The sequence below is a fragment of the Salmo trutta genome, unplaced genomic scaffold (assembly GCF_901001165.1).
Source record: "Salmo trutta unplaced genomic scaffold, fSalTru1.1, whole genome shotgun sequence".
In the NCBI taxonomy this organism is placed as follows: domain Eukaryota; kingdom Metazoa; phylum Chordata; class Actinopteri; order Salmoniformes; family Salmonidae; genus Salmo; species Salmo trutta.
The window spans coordinates 809,083-824,994 of NW_021823509.1; the positions used below are offsets into that span (position 1 = coordinate 809,083).

The 15,912-nt window shown below is 44.2% G+C and overlaps 1 protein-coding gene across 1 annotated transcript in view; it reads left to right on the forward strand.

Moving 5' to 3' along the window:
- LOC115191199 (voltage-dependent P/Q-type calcium channel subunit alpha-1A) overlaps positions 1-15,912 on the forward strand; it is a 120,319-nt gene that overhangs the window by 94,789 nt on the left and 9,618 nt on the right. The window contains exons 47-51 of the mRNA XM_029749139.1: positions 778-914; positions 2,466-2,601; positions 6,650-6,769; positions 13,942-13,959; positions 15,041-15,079. Coding sequence (XP_029604999.1) covers positions 778-914; positions 2,466-2,601; positions 6,650-6,769; positions 13,942-13,959; positions 15,041-15,079 — 450 coding nt within the window. The remainder of the gene's footprint in view (positions 1-777; positions 915-2,465; positions 2,602-6,649; positions 6,770-13,941; positions 13,960-15,040; positions 15,080-15,912) is intronic.

Here is a 15,912-nt window from a genome sequence, read left to right on the forward strand (position 1 = left end):
ATAAGGCACCTCAGCGGTTTGTGATATATGGCCAATATACCACGGCTGAGGGCTGTTCTTATGCATGTCACAACACGGAGTGCCTGGACACAGCCCTTAGCCGTGGTATATTGGCCATATACCACACCTCCTCGGGCCTTATTGCTTAAATATATGGCTTTGGTTGCCACTAAGCACTGACTGACCCAGGATCAGATCAGGTCTTAATTCTCCTAATGGTGAAGGTTATCAGATGGTTATGGTAATCTGATCCTAGATCTGTGGTTAAAGCAGGGGTGGGCAATTCTAACTCTGGAGGGCCAAAGTATTTGTTTCAGTCAAATAATCAGAGAGTCCTCAATTTAGACACTAATTAATTAATAACCAACTAGAAAGGGTCATTTTTCACGAAAAATTGTGTGACTTGCTTAGGCAGTCCAGAATCATTTTTATGTTGGTGGAAGAAGTTTAAATTGTTAGTGGCTAGTATTGAAAAACCGAAGCTAGTTTAGTGGTGACTATTATATATACTTAGTGCTGGGCTGGAACAAAAGCCTGCACGTCCGCCCTTCTCCAGAGCTTCAATTTCCCACTCTAGGCAACTTCTAACCTCTAAACCATTACTTTACCCTATTGTGCCACCTGGTGGGAGCATGCTGCGGTGCATCCTCTCCTTTCCTCTGTGTGTGTGTGATGTGTGGGTATACACACCTACACACAGATGTAGGTGTGTGTGTGTGTGTGTCCCTGCCTGAGTGTGTCTGATGCCAGCCCGAGGCCATGTTGTATCTCACACAGAACCGAACACCGTTAATGTTTCAGCGCATGGAGCCGCCCTCCCCCGGGGGAGGAGAAGGGGGAGGCCCCGACGGGACGGGAGGAGGGATGCCAGGGGTCAACGGCCTCCCCGCCACACAGCACGACCCCAACAGCATGTGAGTAGAACCGTACACACTCTTTCTCTCTTTATCTGTCACACACACGCATGCACACACACCCAGCACGACCCTAACAGCATGTGAGTAGTAGTGATGGGTTATACATATGCATACATGATATGTACATATACAAATACATACATACGTAAGCATGCCAACACTCACAGTATGCATACATACAGTAGAATAAATATACTCATACTCACATATGCAGGTATGGTGGCAGGTAGCCTCGAGGTTAGAGCACTGTGCCAGCAACCAAAAGATTGCTGGTTCAAATACTGGAGCTGACAAGGTGAGAAAAAAAGTGTGACTTGAGCAAGGCACTTACCCCTAATTCCTCCAGGGGTGCTGTACAATGACGACCCTGCCGTGACCCCACTCTCAGCGGGTGTCTCAGGGGCAGTTGGGATATGCAACAACAAAAAAACACTTGTATTACACACTTGTATCTAACAGGACAAATATAAGCAACACCCCCCCCCCCAAAAAAATTATTATTACAAGCATACAACCTGCACATACAAACACTTTGTAAATGTCTCTCATGGGGTCTGTTTCTTCTGTTTCTACACGGCCTTTTTAGCTGCTGCCTTCCCCAATGACTCTATCTCTCTTCCTTCTCTGTGTGTCTCTGTCTTCCTTCTCTGTGTGTCTCTCTGTCTTCCTTCTCTGTGTGTCTCTCTGTCTTCCTTCTCCGTGTCTCTCTGTCTTCCTTCTCTGTGTGTCTCGGTCTTCCTTCTCCGTGTCTCTCTGTCTTCCTTCTCTGTGTCTCTCTGTCTTCCTTCTCTGTGTGTCTCTGTCTTCCTTCTCTGTGTGTCTCTGTCTTCCTTGTCTCTCTGTCTTCCTTCTCTGTGTCTCTCTGTCTTCCTTCTCTGTGTGTCTCTCTGTCTTCCTTCTTCTTCTCTGTGTGTCTCTCTGTCTTCCTTCTCCTTCTCTGTGTGTCTCTCTGTCTTCCTTCTCCTTCTCTGTGTGTCTCTCTGTCTTCCTTCTCCTTCTCTGTGTGTCTCTCTGTCTTCCTTCTCCTTCTCTGTGTGTCTCTCTGTCTTCCTTCTCCTTCTCTGTGTGTCTCTCTGTCTTCCTTCTCCTTCTCTGTGTGTCTCTCTGTCTTCCTTCTCCTTCTCTGTGTGTCTCTGTGTGCTTATTTCTCTGGTGCCGTCAGACCTGTGTCTGTGTGTGTTTGTACTGTATTTGTAATTATCGAAGAGATAGTGTGGTTTTATTTGAGTGTGTGTTTTAGTCTGTGTGTGTGTGACTGTGTGTATTCGCAAACATACATATGCATGTATACCTATGTATACCGTGTGATTGAGTAGGTGTATGTATTTGAGGTGTGTGTGTGTGTGTTCATGAGTGCGTGCATGCATATCTGGGTTTGCGTTACAGTATATAAGCCACTAACATCCTCCATGTGTGCATTCGTGTGTGTGTGTGTGTGTGTGTGTGTGTGTGTGTGTGTGTGTGTGTGTGTGTGTGTGTGTGTGTGTGTGTGTGTGTGTGTGTGTGTGTGTGTGTGTGTGTGTGCGAGTGCTTGTGTATGTGTACCAGACCTCCAGAGGGTGGGATGACAGAGAGCCAGTCGTGGGTGACAGCTAAAGCTCAGGAGATGTTTAACAAGACGGGCAACTGGAGCCCAGAGAGACCCTACCCCGACCATCTCCATGACAACAGACACAACCCCCAGGTAACGCAGCACAAACATATAACAAACACATGCAGTTCACTGTGGTAACGCAGTAACCACACAAACTGAGGCCCGACTGTGATTCTACTGAGGTTTTGGGACAGTACAGTGGCTGTTAGTGTATAGGCCTACAGTTGTTCCATTGTGTCCTATAGGAGTAAACATGATTATGTCATATACTCTACACTAAATGATAACTTACAGTCATGCAATGCAGGATTGGCGCGTGTTTTAAAGATATCTGTAAAGCTTATATTCTGGTAAGTTGTTGACAACACATCTTTTCTGGAGAATGTCACTCCATTGGTATATATTACATCCTTATTCCTAACTGGTAGAAGGAAATGACTGTCAATACTGCTAGTCAGCCTGTATTTATCCCGGTGATTCACTGAGAAGGGCTTGATTGGTCAAGAGATGGACAATATTCCACCCCTCTCAGCTGTGCTGCTCTGAGTCAACTTTTGGACTGTTTGTGTCGCCCCGCTCAAGGTCTTCCTCTTCAATCTATCTCACTCTCCCTATATCTACGTTTCACTCAGTGAAGTAACTATGTTCAACCTCCCACCCTTACTGACACACTCTCTTTCTGTCCTCTCTCACTCTCTCGCGTCTCTCTCCAACACTCTCATGCCATCTCTTGGCCCATCCTCACTGCCCCCTGGCTCAAACCAAGTCTTGGGCCTACAGGTGGGTGGTAGATGGGCTCCCCCCACTCTCTCTACCTGTTGGACTGTGCCAAGCCCACCCTGGTCTCATCTCTCTCAGTCAAATTAGTGAAGAACCATAGATATGCATGTTTTGTGTGTTTTGTTATACTGTATAAAAACATAGAGAGACAGTGCATTCGGAAAGTATTCAGACCCTTTGACTTTTTACAAATTTTGTTACGTTACAGCCTTATTCTAAAATGGATTAAATTGGTTTTTTTCCCCTTCATCCATCTACACACAATAGCCCATAATGACAAAGGATAAACTGTTTATTTTTTATTTTTACAAATGTATAAATAAATAAACCCCAGAAATATCACATAAGTATTCCATTTCCTCAGTACTTTGTTGAGGCACCTTTGGCAGTGATTACAGCCTCAAGTTTTTTGGGAATGACACTACAAGCTTGGCATACTTGTATTTGGGGAATTTCTCCCATTCTTCTCTGCAGATCCTCTCAAGCTCTGTCAGGTTGGATGGGGAGCGTCGCTGCACAGCTATTTTTAGGTCTCTCCAGTGTCGTGTCTTTGGCATCATTAAACTGAAGGCTGCTTAGTTTATCAAATCAATTCTCTGTAATTATTATTACGTGATTAACTAATCAGGTAGATGTAATTAACTAGGAAGTCGGGGCACCAAGGAAAATATTCAGATTACAAAGTTATAATTTTCCTAATATAACTTTGAGATATTTTAATATCTGATCAATTAGTCTTCTAATTAATGAATTATTCTTTACCTGACATTAGTCTCACTCCAAACGTTGTAAATTGTTGGTTATCTGCACGAACCCAGTCTTCACTATGAGTCATCCATACATCAATTGTCTCAATCATTTATTTATTAACTAACTAAATAATCACAGAAATGCACAAACAAACAAGTAGATATGGTTACAAGGAAATGATAGGGGATGTGCCGTAGTGGGCTAAACCGGCATGGCGACTTGTTAGACAGAGGGACTGATAAGGGCGCGAAAGATAAGAGACTACAAAGTTGATAATTATAACAATTGAAATGCTAATCCTTTGCACATGAACGCTCACTCATTCAGGAATAATTGCAATCAATATATATATTTACGCTCAGTGTGTCATCGTGATCTCTGTTGGAAAGTTTGTTTCTGTTGGAGAGTTTGTCCTCCCTCTCTCTCTGCCGTGGTTAGAATGGATAGTTCAGAGTAACATTCAACAATGTTGTTATAGAATAGATGTTTCGGCGGTTGTCCGCCTTCACATTCACGGGTACTTAATTTCTAGCTGCAGACTAGTAATTAGTGTCGAAGAGTAGCTCTTATTCTGTTGGATCGATAGTCTCAGAGTTTAACCACATGGTATGGTTAAGAATTCAGCAATCTACTCAAACCTTAGCCCTCTCGGTTATCGAGGTAAGCTGGTCTGGGCTCAAACCTTAGCCCTCTCGTAATTGAGGTAAGCTTGGTCTCAAGATAAATTCCCAAGGTGGGGGTTTTATTCGGTTGAGCAGAAAGGGGCTGTCCCATGATGCCAGATCAATGTCTGTGCTCATGGGGCGGGCCAAGGATTTAGTTAAACTAAAATTGGAGTTTCCTTCATTAAACAGTTTAAAATCACATTAAATAGTTTCATATTTACTCATTCATTTTAGACAACAATTAGATGCAAGCCTCACAACTGAGACTCTTGTATAAACAGAGTTATGGTAATGTGGCTGTATTGACTCTCATGAGTTTCACAAAATTGTACAAAACGGACCAGTTTGTAGCTGGCTACTTCACCGATCGTTTATACATTCTCCAGAGCATGAATATTGTTCAGTTCTCAAGTTCTGTGATGTGGAAGAAATTCCTTTGTTCTCTCTATGAAAACTCACTCTCTCTTATACTCTGGCCATTCTCTCCAGGAATTTACGACCTGAGATAACAGCAGCCTGGGTGTAGGGGAGAGAGAGAGGGGGAAGGCACGCTATACCCAAAGAGGGCCACGTCATGACACCAGAGATGTTCGATTGGGTTCAAGTCCAGGCTCTGGCTGGGCCACTCAAGGACATTCAGAGACTTTTCCCGAAGCCACTCCTGCGTTGACTTGGCTGTGTGCTTAGGGTCATTGTCCTGTTGGAAGGCGAACCTTCACCCCAGTCTGAGGTCCTGAACACTCTGGAGCAGGTTCTCATCAAGGATCTCTCTGTACTTTGCTCCGTTCATCTTTCCCTCGATCCTGACTAGTCTCCCAGTCCCTGCCACTGAAAAACATCTCCACAGCATGATGCTGCCACCACCATGCTTCACCGTAGGGATGGTGCCAGGTTTCCTCTAGACGTGACTCTTGGCATTCATGCCAAAAAGTTCAATCTTGGTTTCATCAGACCAGAGAATCTTGTTTCTCATGGTCTGAGAGTCTTTAGGTGCCTTTTGGCCAACCAAGCGGGCTGTCATGTGCCTTTTACTGAGAAGTGGCTTCCGCCTGGCCACTTTACCATAAAGGCCTGATTGGTGGAGTGCTGCAGAGATGGTTGTCCTTCTGGAAAGTTCTCCCATCTCCACAGACGAACTCTGGAGCTCTGTCAGAGTGAACATCGGGTTCTTGGTCACCTCCCTGACCAAGGCTCTTCTCGCCCGATTGCTCAGTTTGTCTGTGTGGCCAGCTCTAGGAAGAGTCTTGGTGGTTCCAAACTTCTTCCATTTAAGAATGATGGAGGCCACTGTGTTCTTGGGGACCTTCAATGCTGCAGAAATGTTTTGGTACCATTCCCCAGATCTGTGCCTCGACACAATCCTGTCTTGGAGCTCTACAGACAATTCCTTTGACCTCATGGCTTGGATTTTGCTCAGACATGCACTGTCAACTGTGGGACCTTAAATAGACAGGTGTGTGCCTTTCCATATCATGTGCAATCAGTTGAATTTACCACAGGTGGACTCCAATCAAGTTGTAGAAACATCTCAAGGATGATGAATGGAAACAGGATGCACCTGATCTCAATTTCAAGTCTCATAGCAAAGGGTCTAAATAGTTATGTAAATTAGGTATTTCTGTTTTTTATTTTTAATACATTTGCTAAAATTTATAAAAACCTGTTTTTGCATTTTGTCATTCTGGGATATTGTGTGTCAATTGATGTGGATAAAAAAAAATTAAAATCCATTTTAGAATAAGGCTGTAACGTAACAAAATGTGTAAAAAGTTATTTGTTCCAAATACTTTTCGAATGAACTGTACATGACGCTGTTACAGTATCTATGGTTCTGTGGGAAAAAACTACTATCAAAGTACTAAATACTATCAAAAGGCCCCTCGCTCTGAGACTCCTGCTCCAAGTCGGCAGTGGTCACGCACCCTCTGGTCTCTTTTTTGCAGACGCTAGAGATGAGAGAGATGGGGCGGGACGGGTACTCGGACACTGAGCCCTGTCACCCAATGAGAATGGACAGGCATGGTCGGACCATCTCCATGCCCCGCCTCTCAGACGACAACCAAGTGAGCACCTTCATCCCCATCATCATCATCATAAACCCTCCATTCCTCCTCCTCATCCCTCTACTCTTTCCCCTCTGTCCTCCTTCTTTCCCTCGCTCTGACTATCTACTCTGACCTGTATTTGTTTATTTTTGTCTATTTCAAATCAAATCAAATTTTATTTGTCACATACACATGGTTAACAGATGTTAATGCGAGTGTAGCGAAATGCTTGTGCTTCTAGTTCCGACAATGCAGTAATATCCAACGAGTAATCTAACCTAACAATTTCACAACAATTACCTTATACACACAAGTGTAAAGGAATGAATAAGAATATGTACATAAAAAAATATATGAATGAGTGATGGTATAGAACGGCATAGGCAAGATGCAGTGGATGGTATTTGGATCCCCATTAGCTTTTGCGGAGGCAGCAGATACTCTTCCTGGGGTCCACAAAACCACTAAACATGACAAGTAACAAAACAGTGATACACTGATAGACAAGGACAGCCACACACATTTAAAATACAACCATATACAAACAATACAACTAGAAAAATACAAGTAATAATACATAAAAAAATAATAATGTGTGGGTTAAAGTGTGTCTGTCTGTGTGTGTGTGTGTCAAGCCCCTGTTTTTTATTAAGACTACTACTGGTAAAGTGATATGTCTTAGAAACATTTTGGAGTCATGTATCACTTTAAAACTAGTTTCCTTACACTCTTAACAGGGTGGTGATAACAGTGTGGCGCATGTTAATGCTAATTTAAAAAGCTAAATATTAGCATGGAGGTACGCTAATGCTATCTTAAATAATGAAATATTAGCATGGAGATATGCTAATGCTAACTGAAAGATGGAATCCACAGTAGGGGGAAACAGCCCCATTGTCCGTTGTTATTGATTTTGTTGCCGAGCTGAGGAGTGCAGCAAAAATTCCAGTACATTTTGCCCTCTTCTATCGCGCGTGCAATGATGCCCGAGGGGAAAAAACCGCATTCGATGTTTGTGGTAACTTCTTTGTTGTTGTAAAGTTAGAAACGGACGTGTCAGTTTCACCATTAAGGATTCCAGCTTTAAAGCTGCCAGGTCACTCAAGATTCACTTTGAAATTGAACCTCCATCCATGTCCCAAGGACGTTGGGAGATGCCTTCAAAACCTGCCACTAGGGCAACTGTGACCACTGTTACCAACAAGTAGGCTTGGGTGTTGGGGATGGGTCAGAGGGTCACATGTTCAATCCCAGTGCTAGACACAATTTATTTTAATGTTGAACCCTATCCAAAACCCTTAACCATTCAAAATGAATGCCTACATTTAACAAGACACAAGGCGCCTTGCCAAGAGGCTCTACCCATCGACTGTGTCAAAAACTATTTAGAAATGTAACATTTGGAACAACTTTGAAATTTGACGTTTTGAGAAACGTCTGAATCTGAAATCAAATTGGTCGAACAGTCAGATCTTGTTGCTTTAAAGAGTGAAATATTAGCATGGAAATATTGGGTAACAGAGCAGTCTGGATACGTCTTTCATCCACAAAGCACATACTTGCCTAGCCCTCCTCATCTCACATCCTCCCTCCCCTTCTCCCTCCTTCCCCTAGTGTGCTTCCCATCCCCATTACATCCATCCTATCCATGCTCATTCCCATAGTAGCCTTGGTGTGTCTGTCTGCTGTCTGCTGTGGCCAGAGGTCTTGGTTTGTTGGGAGAGGGTGTGAACTGAGAAGGACAATACAGGTGGTACCTCTTTTACCTCAAACATCTGTCTAATTCAAGAAAAGCTTTCGCCAAAATGTCCCGCAATCCCCAGGACAGAATCTTGCAGCAAAAACACACGCACACACCCACATGGAACTGTTTTGTTTACGTGTTCACAGTACAATAAAGCATCTGGCTGCAGTCATACACACACATACACTGGCATGCACACACACACACACACACACACACACACACACACACACACACACACACACACACACACACACACACACACACACACACACACACACACACAAACACACACATACTCACCCACATTGTCATCAAACCATGTACTCTCACTCTGGTCTGGTGTCATCAAGTCTGTTGGTTACTGTAAGACTGTAGCACTGTGTTGTCTGTTGGTTACTGTTAGAATGTAGCAGTGTGTTGTCTGGTGTCATCAAGTCTGTTGGTTACTGTAAGACTGTAGCACTGTGTTGTCTGTTGGTTACTGTAAGACTGTAGCAGTGTGTTGTCTGTTGGTTACTGTAAGACTGTAGCAGTGTGTTGTCTGTTGGTTACTGTAAGACTGTAGCAGTGTGTTGTCTGTTGGTTACTGTTAGAATGTAGCAGTCTGTTGTCTGTTGGTTACTGTAAGACTGTAGCAGTGTGTTGTCTGTTGGTTACTGTAAGACTGTAGCACTGTGTTGTCTGTTGGTTACTGTAAGACTGTAGCAGTGTGTTGTCTGTTGGTTACTGTAAGACTGTAGAAGTGTGTTATCTGTTGGTTACTGTTAGACTGTAGCAGTGTGTTGTCTGTTGGTTACTGTTAGACTGTAGCAGTGTGTTGTCTGTTAGTTACTGTAAGACTGTAGCAGTGTGTTGTCTGTTGGTTACTATACGACTGTTGCAGTGTGTTGTCTGTTGGTTACTGTAAGACTGTAGCAGTGTGTTGTCTGTTGGTTACTATAAGAGTGTAGCAGTGTGTTGTCTGTTGGTTACTGTAAGACTATAGCAGTGTGTTGTCTGGTGTCATCAAGTCTGTTGGTTACTGTTAGACTGTAGCAGTGTGTTGTCTGTTGGTTACTGTTAGACTGTAGCAGTGTGTTGTCTGTTGGTTACTGTTAGACTTTAGCAGTGTGTTGTCTGTTGGTTACTGTAAGACTGTAGCAGTGTGTTGTCTGTTGGTTACTATAAGAGTGTAGCAGTGTGTTGTCTGTTGGTTACTGTAAGACTATAGCAGTGTGTTGTCTGGTGTCATCAAGTCTGTTGGTTACTGTTAGACTGTAGCAGTGTGTTGTCTGTTGGTTACTGTTAGACTGTAGCAGTGTGTTGTCTGTTGGTTACTGTAAGACTGTAGCAGTGTGTTGTCTGTTGGTTACTGTTAGACTGTAGCAGTGTGTTGTCTGTTGGTTACTGTAAGACTGTAGCAGTGTGTTGTCTGGTGTCATCAAGTCTGTTGGTTACTGTTAGACTGTAGCAGTGTGTTGTCTGGTGTCATCAAGTCTGTTGGTTACTGTTAGACTGTAGCAGTGTGTTGTCTGTTGGTTACTGTAAGACTGTAGCAGTGTGTTATCTGTTGGTTACTGTTAGACTGTAGCAGTGTGTTGTCTGTTGGTTACTGTAAGACTGTAGCAGTGTGTTGTCTGTTGGTTACTGTTAGACTGTAGCAGTGTGTTGTCTGTTGGTTACTGTTAGACTGTAGCAGTGTGTTGTCTGTTGGTTACTGTAAGACTGTAGCAGTGTGTTGTCTGTTGGTTTCTGTAAGACTGTAGCAGTGTGTTGTCTGTTGGTTACTGTAAGACTATAGCAGTGTGTTGTCTGGTGTCATCAAGTCTGTTGGTTACTGTTAGACTGTAGCAGTGTGTTGTCTGTTGGTTACTGTAAGACTGTAGCAGTGTGTTGTCTGTTGGTTACTGTAAGACTATAGCAGTGTGTTGTCTGGTGTCATCAAGTCTGTTGGTTACTGTTAGACTGTAGCAGTGTGTTGTCTGTTGGTTACTGTTAGACTGTAGCAGTGTGTTGTCTGTTGGTTACTGTAAGACTGTAGCAGTGTGTTGTCTGTTGGTTACTGTTAGACTGTAGCAGTGTGTTGTCTGTTGGTTACTGTAAGACTGTAGCAGTGTGTTGTCTGGTGTCATCAAGTCTGTTGGTTACTGTTAGACTGTAGCAGTGTGTTGTCTGTTGGTTACTGTTAGACTGTAGCAGTGTGTTATCTGTTGGTTACTGTTAGACTGTAGCAGTGTGTTATCTGTTGGTTACTGTTAGACTGTAGCAGTGTGTTGTCTGTTGGTTACTGTAAGACTGTAGCAGTGTGTTGTCTGTTGGTTACTGTTAGACTGTAGCAGTGTGTTGTCTGGTGTCATCAAGTCTGTTGGTTACTGTTAGACTGTAGCAGTGTGTTGTCTGTTGGTTACTGTAAGACTGTAGCAGTGTGTTGTCTGTTGGTTACTGTAAGACTGTAGCAGTGTGTTGTCTGTTGGTTACTGTTAGACTGTAGCAGTGTGTTGTCTGTTGGTTACTGTAAGACTCTAGCAGTGTGTTGTCTGTTGGTTACTGTAAGACTGTAGCAGTGTGTTGTCTGTTGGTTACTGTAAGACTGTAGCAGTGTGTTGTCTGGTGTCATCAAGTCTGTTGGTTACTGTAAGACTGTAGCAGTGTGTTGTCTGTTGGTTACTGTTAGACTGTAGCAGTGTGTTGTCTGTTGGTTACTGTAAGACTGTAGCAGTGTGTTGTCTGTTGGTTACTGTTAGACTGTAGCAGTGTGTTGTCTGTTGGTTTCTGTAAGACTGTAGCAGTGTGTTGTCTGGTGTCATCAAGTCTGTTGGTTACTGTTAGACTGTAGCAGTGCGTTGTCTGGTGTCATCAAGTCTGTTGGTTACTGTTAGACTGTAGCAGTGTGTTGTCTGGTGTCATCAAGTCTGTTGGTTACTGTTAGACTGTAGCAGTGTGTTGTCTGGTGTCATCAAGTCTGTTGGTTACTGTTAGACTGTAGCAGTGTGTTGTCTGTTGGTTACTGTTAGACTGTAGCAGTGTGTTATCTGTTGGTTACTCTTAGACTGTAGCAGTGTGTTGTCTGTTGGTTACTGTTAGACTGTAGCAGTGTGTTGTCTGGTGTCATCAAGTCTGTTGGTTACTGTTAGACTGTAGCAGTGTGTTGTCTGTTGGTTACTGTAAGACTGTAGCAGTGTGTTGTCTGTTGGTTACTGTAAGACTGTAGCAGTGTGTTGTCTGTTGGTTACTGTAAGACTGTAGCAGTGTGTTGTCTGTTGGTTACTGTTAGACTGTAGCAGTGTGTTGTCTGTTGGTTACTGTAAGACTGTAGCAGTGTGTTGTCTGTTGGTTACTGTAAGACTGTAGCAGTGTGTTGTCTGTTGGTTACTGTAAGACTGTAGCAGTGTGTTGTCTGTTGGTTACTGTAAGACTGTAGCAGTGTGTTGGCTGGTGTCATCAAGTCTGTTGGTTACTGTAAGACTGTAGCAGTGTGTTGTCTGTTGGTTACTGTAAGACTGTAGCAGTGTGTTGTCTGTTGGTTACTGTAAGACTGTAGCAGTGTGTTGTCTGTTGGTTACTGTAAGACTGTAGCAGTGTGTTGTCTGTTGGTTACTGTAAGACTGTAGCAGTGTGTTTTCTGGTGTCATCAAGTCTGTTGGTTACTGTAAGACTGTAGCAGTGTGTTGTCTGGTGTCATCAAGTATGTTGGTTACTGTAAGACTGTAGCAGTGTGTTGTCTGGTGTCATCAAGTCTGTTGGTTACTGTTAGACTGTAGCAGTGTGTTATCTGTTGGTTACTGTTAGACTGTAGCAGTGTGTTGTCTGTTGGTTACTGTTAGACTGTAGCAGTGTGTTGTCTGTTGGTTACTGTTAGACTGTAGCAGTGTGTTATCTGTTGGTTACTGTTAGACTGTAGCAGTGTGTTGTCTGTTGGTTACTGTTAGACTGTAGCAGTGTGTTGTCTGGTGTCATCAAGTCTGTTGGTTACTGTTAGACTGTAGCAGTGTGTTGTCTGTTGGTTACTGTAAGACTGTAGCAGTGTGTTGTCTGTTGGTTTCTGTAAAACTGTAGCAGTGTGTTGTCTGTTGGTTACTGTAAGACTGTAGCAGTGTGTTGTCTGTTGGTTACTGTAAGACTGTAGCAGTGTGTTGTCTGTTGGTTACTGTAAGACTGTAGCAGTGTGTTGTCTGGTGTCATCAAGTCTGTTGGTTACTGTAAGACTGTAGCAGTGTGTTGTCTGTTGGTTACTGTAAGACTGTAGCAGTGTGTTGTCTGTTGGTTACTGTTAGACTGTAGCAGTGTGTTGTCTGTTGGTTACTGTAAGACTGTAGCAGTGTGTTGTCTGTTGGTTACTGTAAGACTGTAGCAGTGTGTTGTCTGTTGGTTACTGTTAGACTGTAGCAGTGTGTTATCTGTTGGTTACTGTAAGACTGTAGCATTGTGTTGTCTGTTGGTTACTGTTAGACTGTAGCAGTGTGTTATTTGTTGGTTACTGTAAGACTGTAGCAGTGTGTTGTCTGTTGGTTACTGTTAGACTGTAGCAGTGTGTTGTCTGTTGGTTACTATACGACTGTAGCAGTGTGTTGTCTGTTGGTTACTGTTAGACTGTAGCAGTGTGTTATCTGTTGGTTACTATATGACTGTAGCAGTGTGTTGTCTGTTGGTTACTGTAAGACTGTAGCAGTGTGTTGTCTGGTGTCATCAAGTCTGTTGGTTACTGTTAGACTGTAGCAGTGTGTTGTCTGTTGGTTACTATACGACTGTAGCAGTGTGTTGTCTGTTGGTTACTATACGACTGTAGCAGTGTGTTGTCTGTTGGTTACTGTTAGACTGTAGCAGTGTGTTGTCTGTTGGTTACTGTAAGACTGTAGCAGTGTGTTGTCTGTTGGTTACTGTAAGACTGTAGCAGTGTGTTGTCTGTTGGTTACTGTAAGACTGTAGCAGTGTGTTGTCTGTTGGTTACTGTAAGACTGTAGCAGTGTGTTGTCTGGTGTCATCAAGTCTGTTGCTTACTGACTGAGTATATGATTGTAATAGATTGTGTGTGTGTGTGTGTGTGTGTGTGTGTGTGTGTGTGTGTGTGTGTGTGTGTGTGTGTGTGTGTGTGTGTGTGTGTGTGTGTGTGTGTGTGTTTGTGTGTGTGTGTGTGTGTGTGTGTGTGTGTGTGTGTGTGTGTGCTGGTAGCATAGAAGCGTAGTAGTGTTTAGTAGTGGAATATGTTGCGTTATACTGTATCTGAAAAGCTTTAGTGTGACATCGGTAGTGTCTTAGTATTAGACCACATGGCACCCTTTTCCCTTTGTAGTGCACTACTTTTGACCAGATCCCATATTTTAGGGCTCTGGTCAAAAGTAATGCATTTTGTAGAGATTAGGGTGCCATTTGGAACACAGGCTAATAGCCTGTAGACTGTATAGTATGAAACACCACCACCTGTGCTCTCCTCACTGACTGTGTCTAACACTGCTCTGCCCTACAGAGTGTACACGATGCTGCGGTAAGTGTGCGTGCGTGGGTGTGTGTCAGTGAGCAACGTTTTATTGTCTCTCTTTTCCTCTCACTCTCTCTCTCACCCTGCTCTCTCTTGTGTGTGCTCGTTGGCCCTTCACAATTAACTGGATCTCTCTATTGTTCTGCTCTCTTCTCTTCTTCCTTTTAACCTCCCTGCCCTCTGTCTCATCCTCCCTTCTCTCCTTTCCTCATCATGTTCTTTCTCTACCTCATTCCCAACTTTTTTACCTTCCTTCATCCTCCGTTTCCCATCCCTCCCCCTCATTCCTCTCTCCCATACCAACCCCACCTCTCTTTCTATACCAAACCCTTTCCTCCTCCCCACTCATCCTTTTCCCCTCATCCTTCTCTCCCCCCTTCCTCTCTCCATCCCTCTCGCTCCCTGGGTCTTGGTGGCTATGCTGTGCCCAATGGCTCTGTCCTCCGGTGCTGTTTGTTTTTGTCTCTCCCTTCCTCTCCTCTCCTCTCCCTTCTTCTCCTCTCCTTTCCTCTCCCTTCTTCTCCACTCCCTTCTTCTCCGCTCCCTTCCTCTCCTCTCCTCTCCCTTCCTCTCCTCTCCTCTCCCTTCTTCTCCTCTCATCTCCTCTCCTCTCCGCTTCCTTCTTCTCCTCTCCCTTCCTCTCCTCTCCCTTCTTCTCCTCTCCTTTCCTTTCCTTTCTTCTCCTCTCCCTTCTTCTCCCTTCTCTCTTCCTCTCCTCTCCTCCCCCTTTCCTTTCCTCTCCCTTCTTCTCCTCTCCTCTCCTTTCCTCTCCCTTCCTCTCCTCTCCTTTCCTCTCCCTTCTTCTCCTCTCCTCTCCTTTCCTCTCCCTTCCTCTCCTCTCCCTTCCTCTCCGCTCCCTTCTTCTCCGCTCCCTTCCTCGCCTCTCCCTTCTTCTTTTCTCCCTTCCTCTTCTCTCCCTTCCTATCCTCTGTCTTCCTCTCTCTTCCTCTTCTCTCCCTTCCTATCCTCTCCCTTTTTCTCCTCTCCCTCTCCTATCCTTTCCCTGCCTTCCTTTCCTCTCTGTGGCTTCATGACTGTGTGTGTGGCTCTCTGCTCCTCTCCTCTCTGTGTGCCTGTCTGACTACAGCGGAGACGACACAGGCCCCGTGGACATAACCACCTCAGTGTATGTACCCCTGTCTCTCCCTCTCTGTCTCTTTATCTATCTTCTGTTCATTTTATTTCTCTCTTTTTTAATGTACCCCTGTCTCTCCCACTATCTCTCTGTCTCTCTATCTCTCCCCTATCTCTCTATATCTCTGTCTTTCTCTAGCTTAAAAAAATCCACCTCTCTCTCTCTCTCTCTCTCTCTCTCTCTCTCTCTCTGTTTTCCCGTCTGTCTTTCATCTTGTTTCTATGTTCTCCTGTACTCTCCTCTCTCTCTCTGATCCTTTTGTCCCAGTAATGTTTTGTGCTGCCCCCCCCCCCACCCCCTCTGTCCTGTATGCCTGTGTTGCAGTGTTGGTCCACATGGTCTAGAAGGAGGGTCTGCTTGTCTGTCTGTCTGTCTGTCTGTCTGTCTGTCTGTCTGTCTGTCTGTCTGTCTGTCTGTCTGTCTGTCTGTCTGTCTGTCTGTCTGTCTGTCTGTCTGTCTGTCTGCTGTATGTTTGAGTTTGCGATTGCCTCTTGCATTGCCTCTGGGTCGACAGCAAATGTTGAAGCATGATATCGCTAGACGCAAATTGTTGACCATTACATAGACATAGTCTTGGCATGTCAGTCACACCGTGCATGGTTTACCATATTGGATATTGGACGCTCTTTGGAAGCCAATCGTGTGTGTGAGTGTCTGGTTACTGCACATGATATGCCATGCTTCATAGCTAAGCTACATATGGAAGCCAGTCTGAACCACAGAATGCAGCTTGTGAGCTCAGTGGGTGTGTGTATTTCTGCGTGTGAGTTGAATGTCCAGCTACTTGAGGAGTACGCATGGCTTGTCCTTATACTCATCGGGCT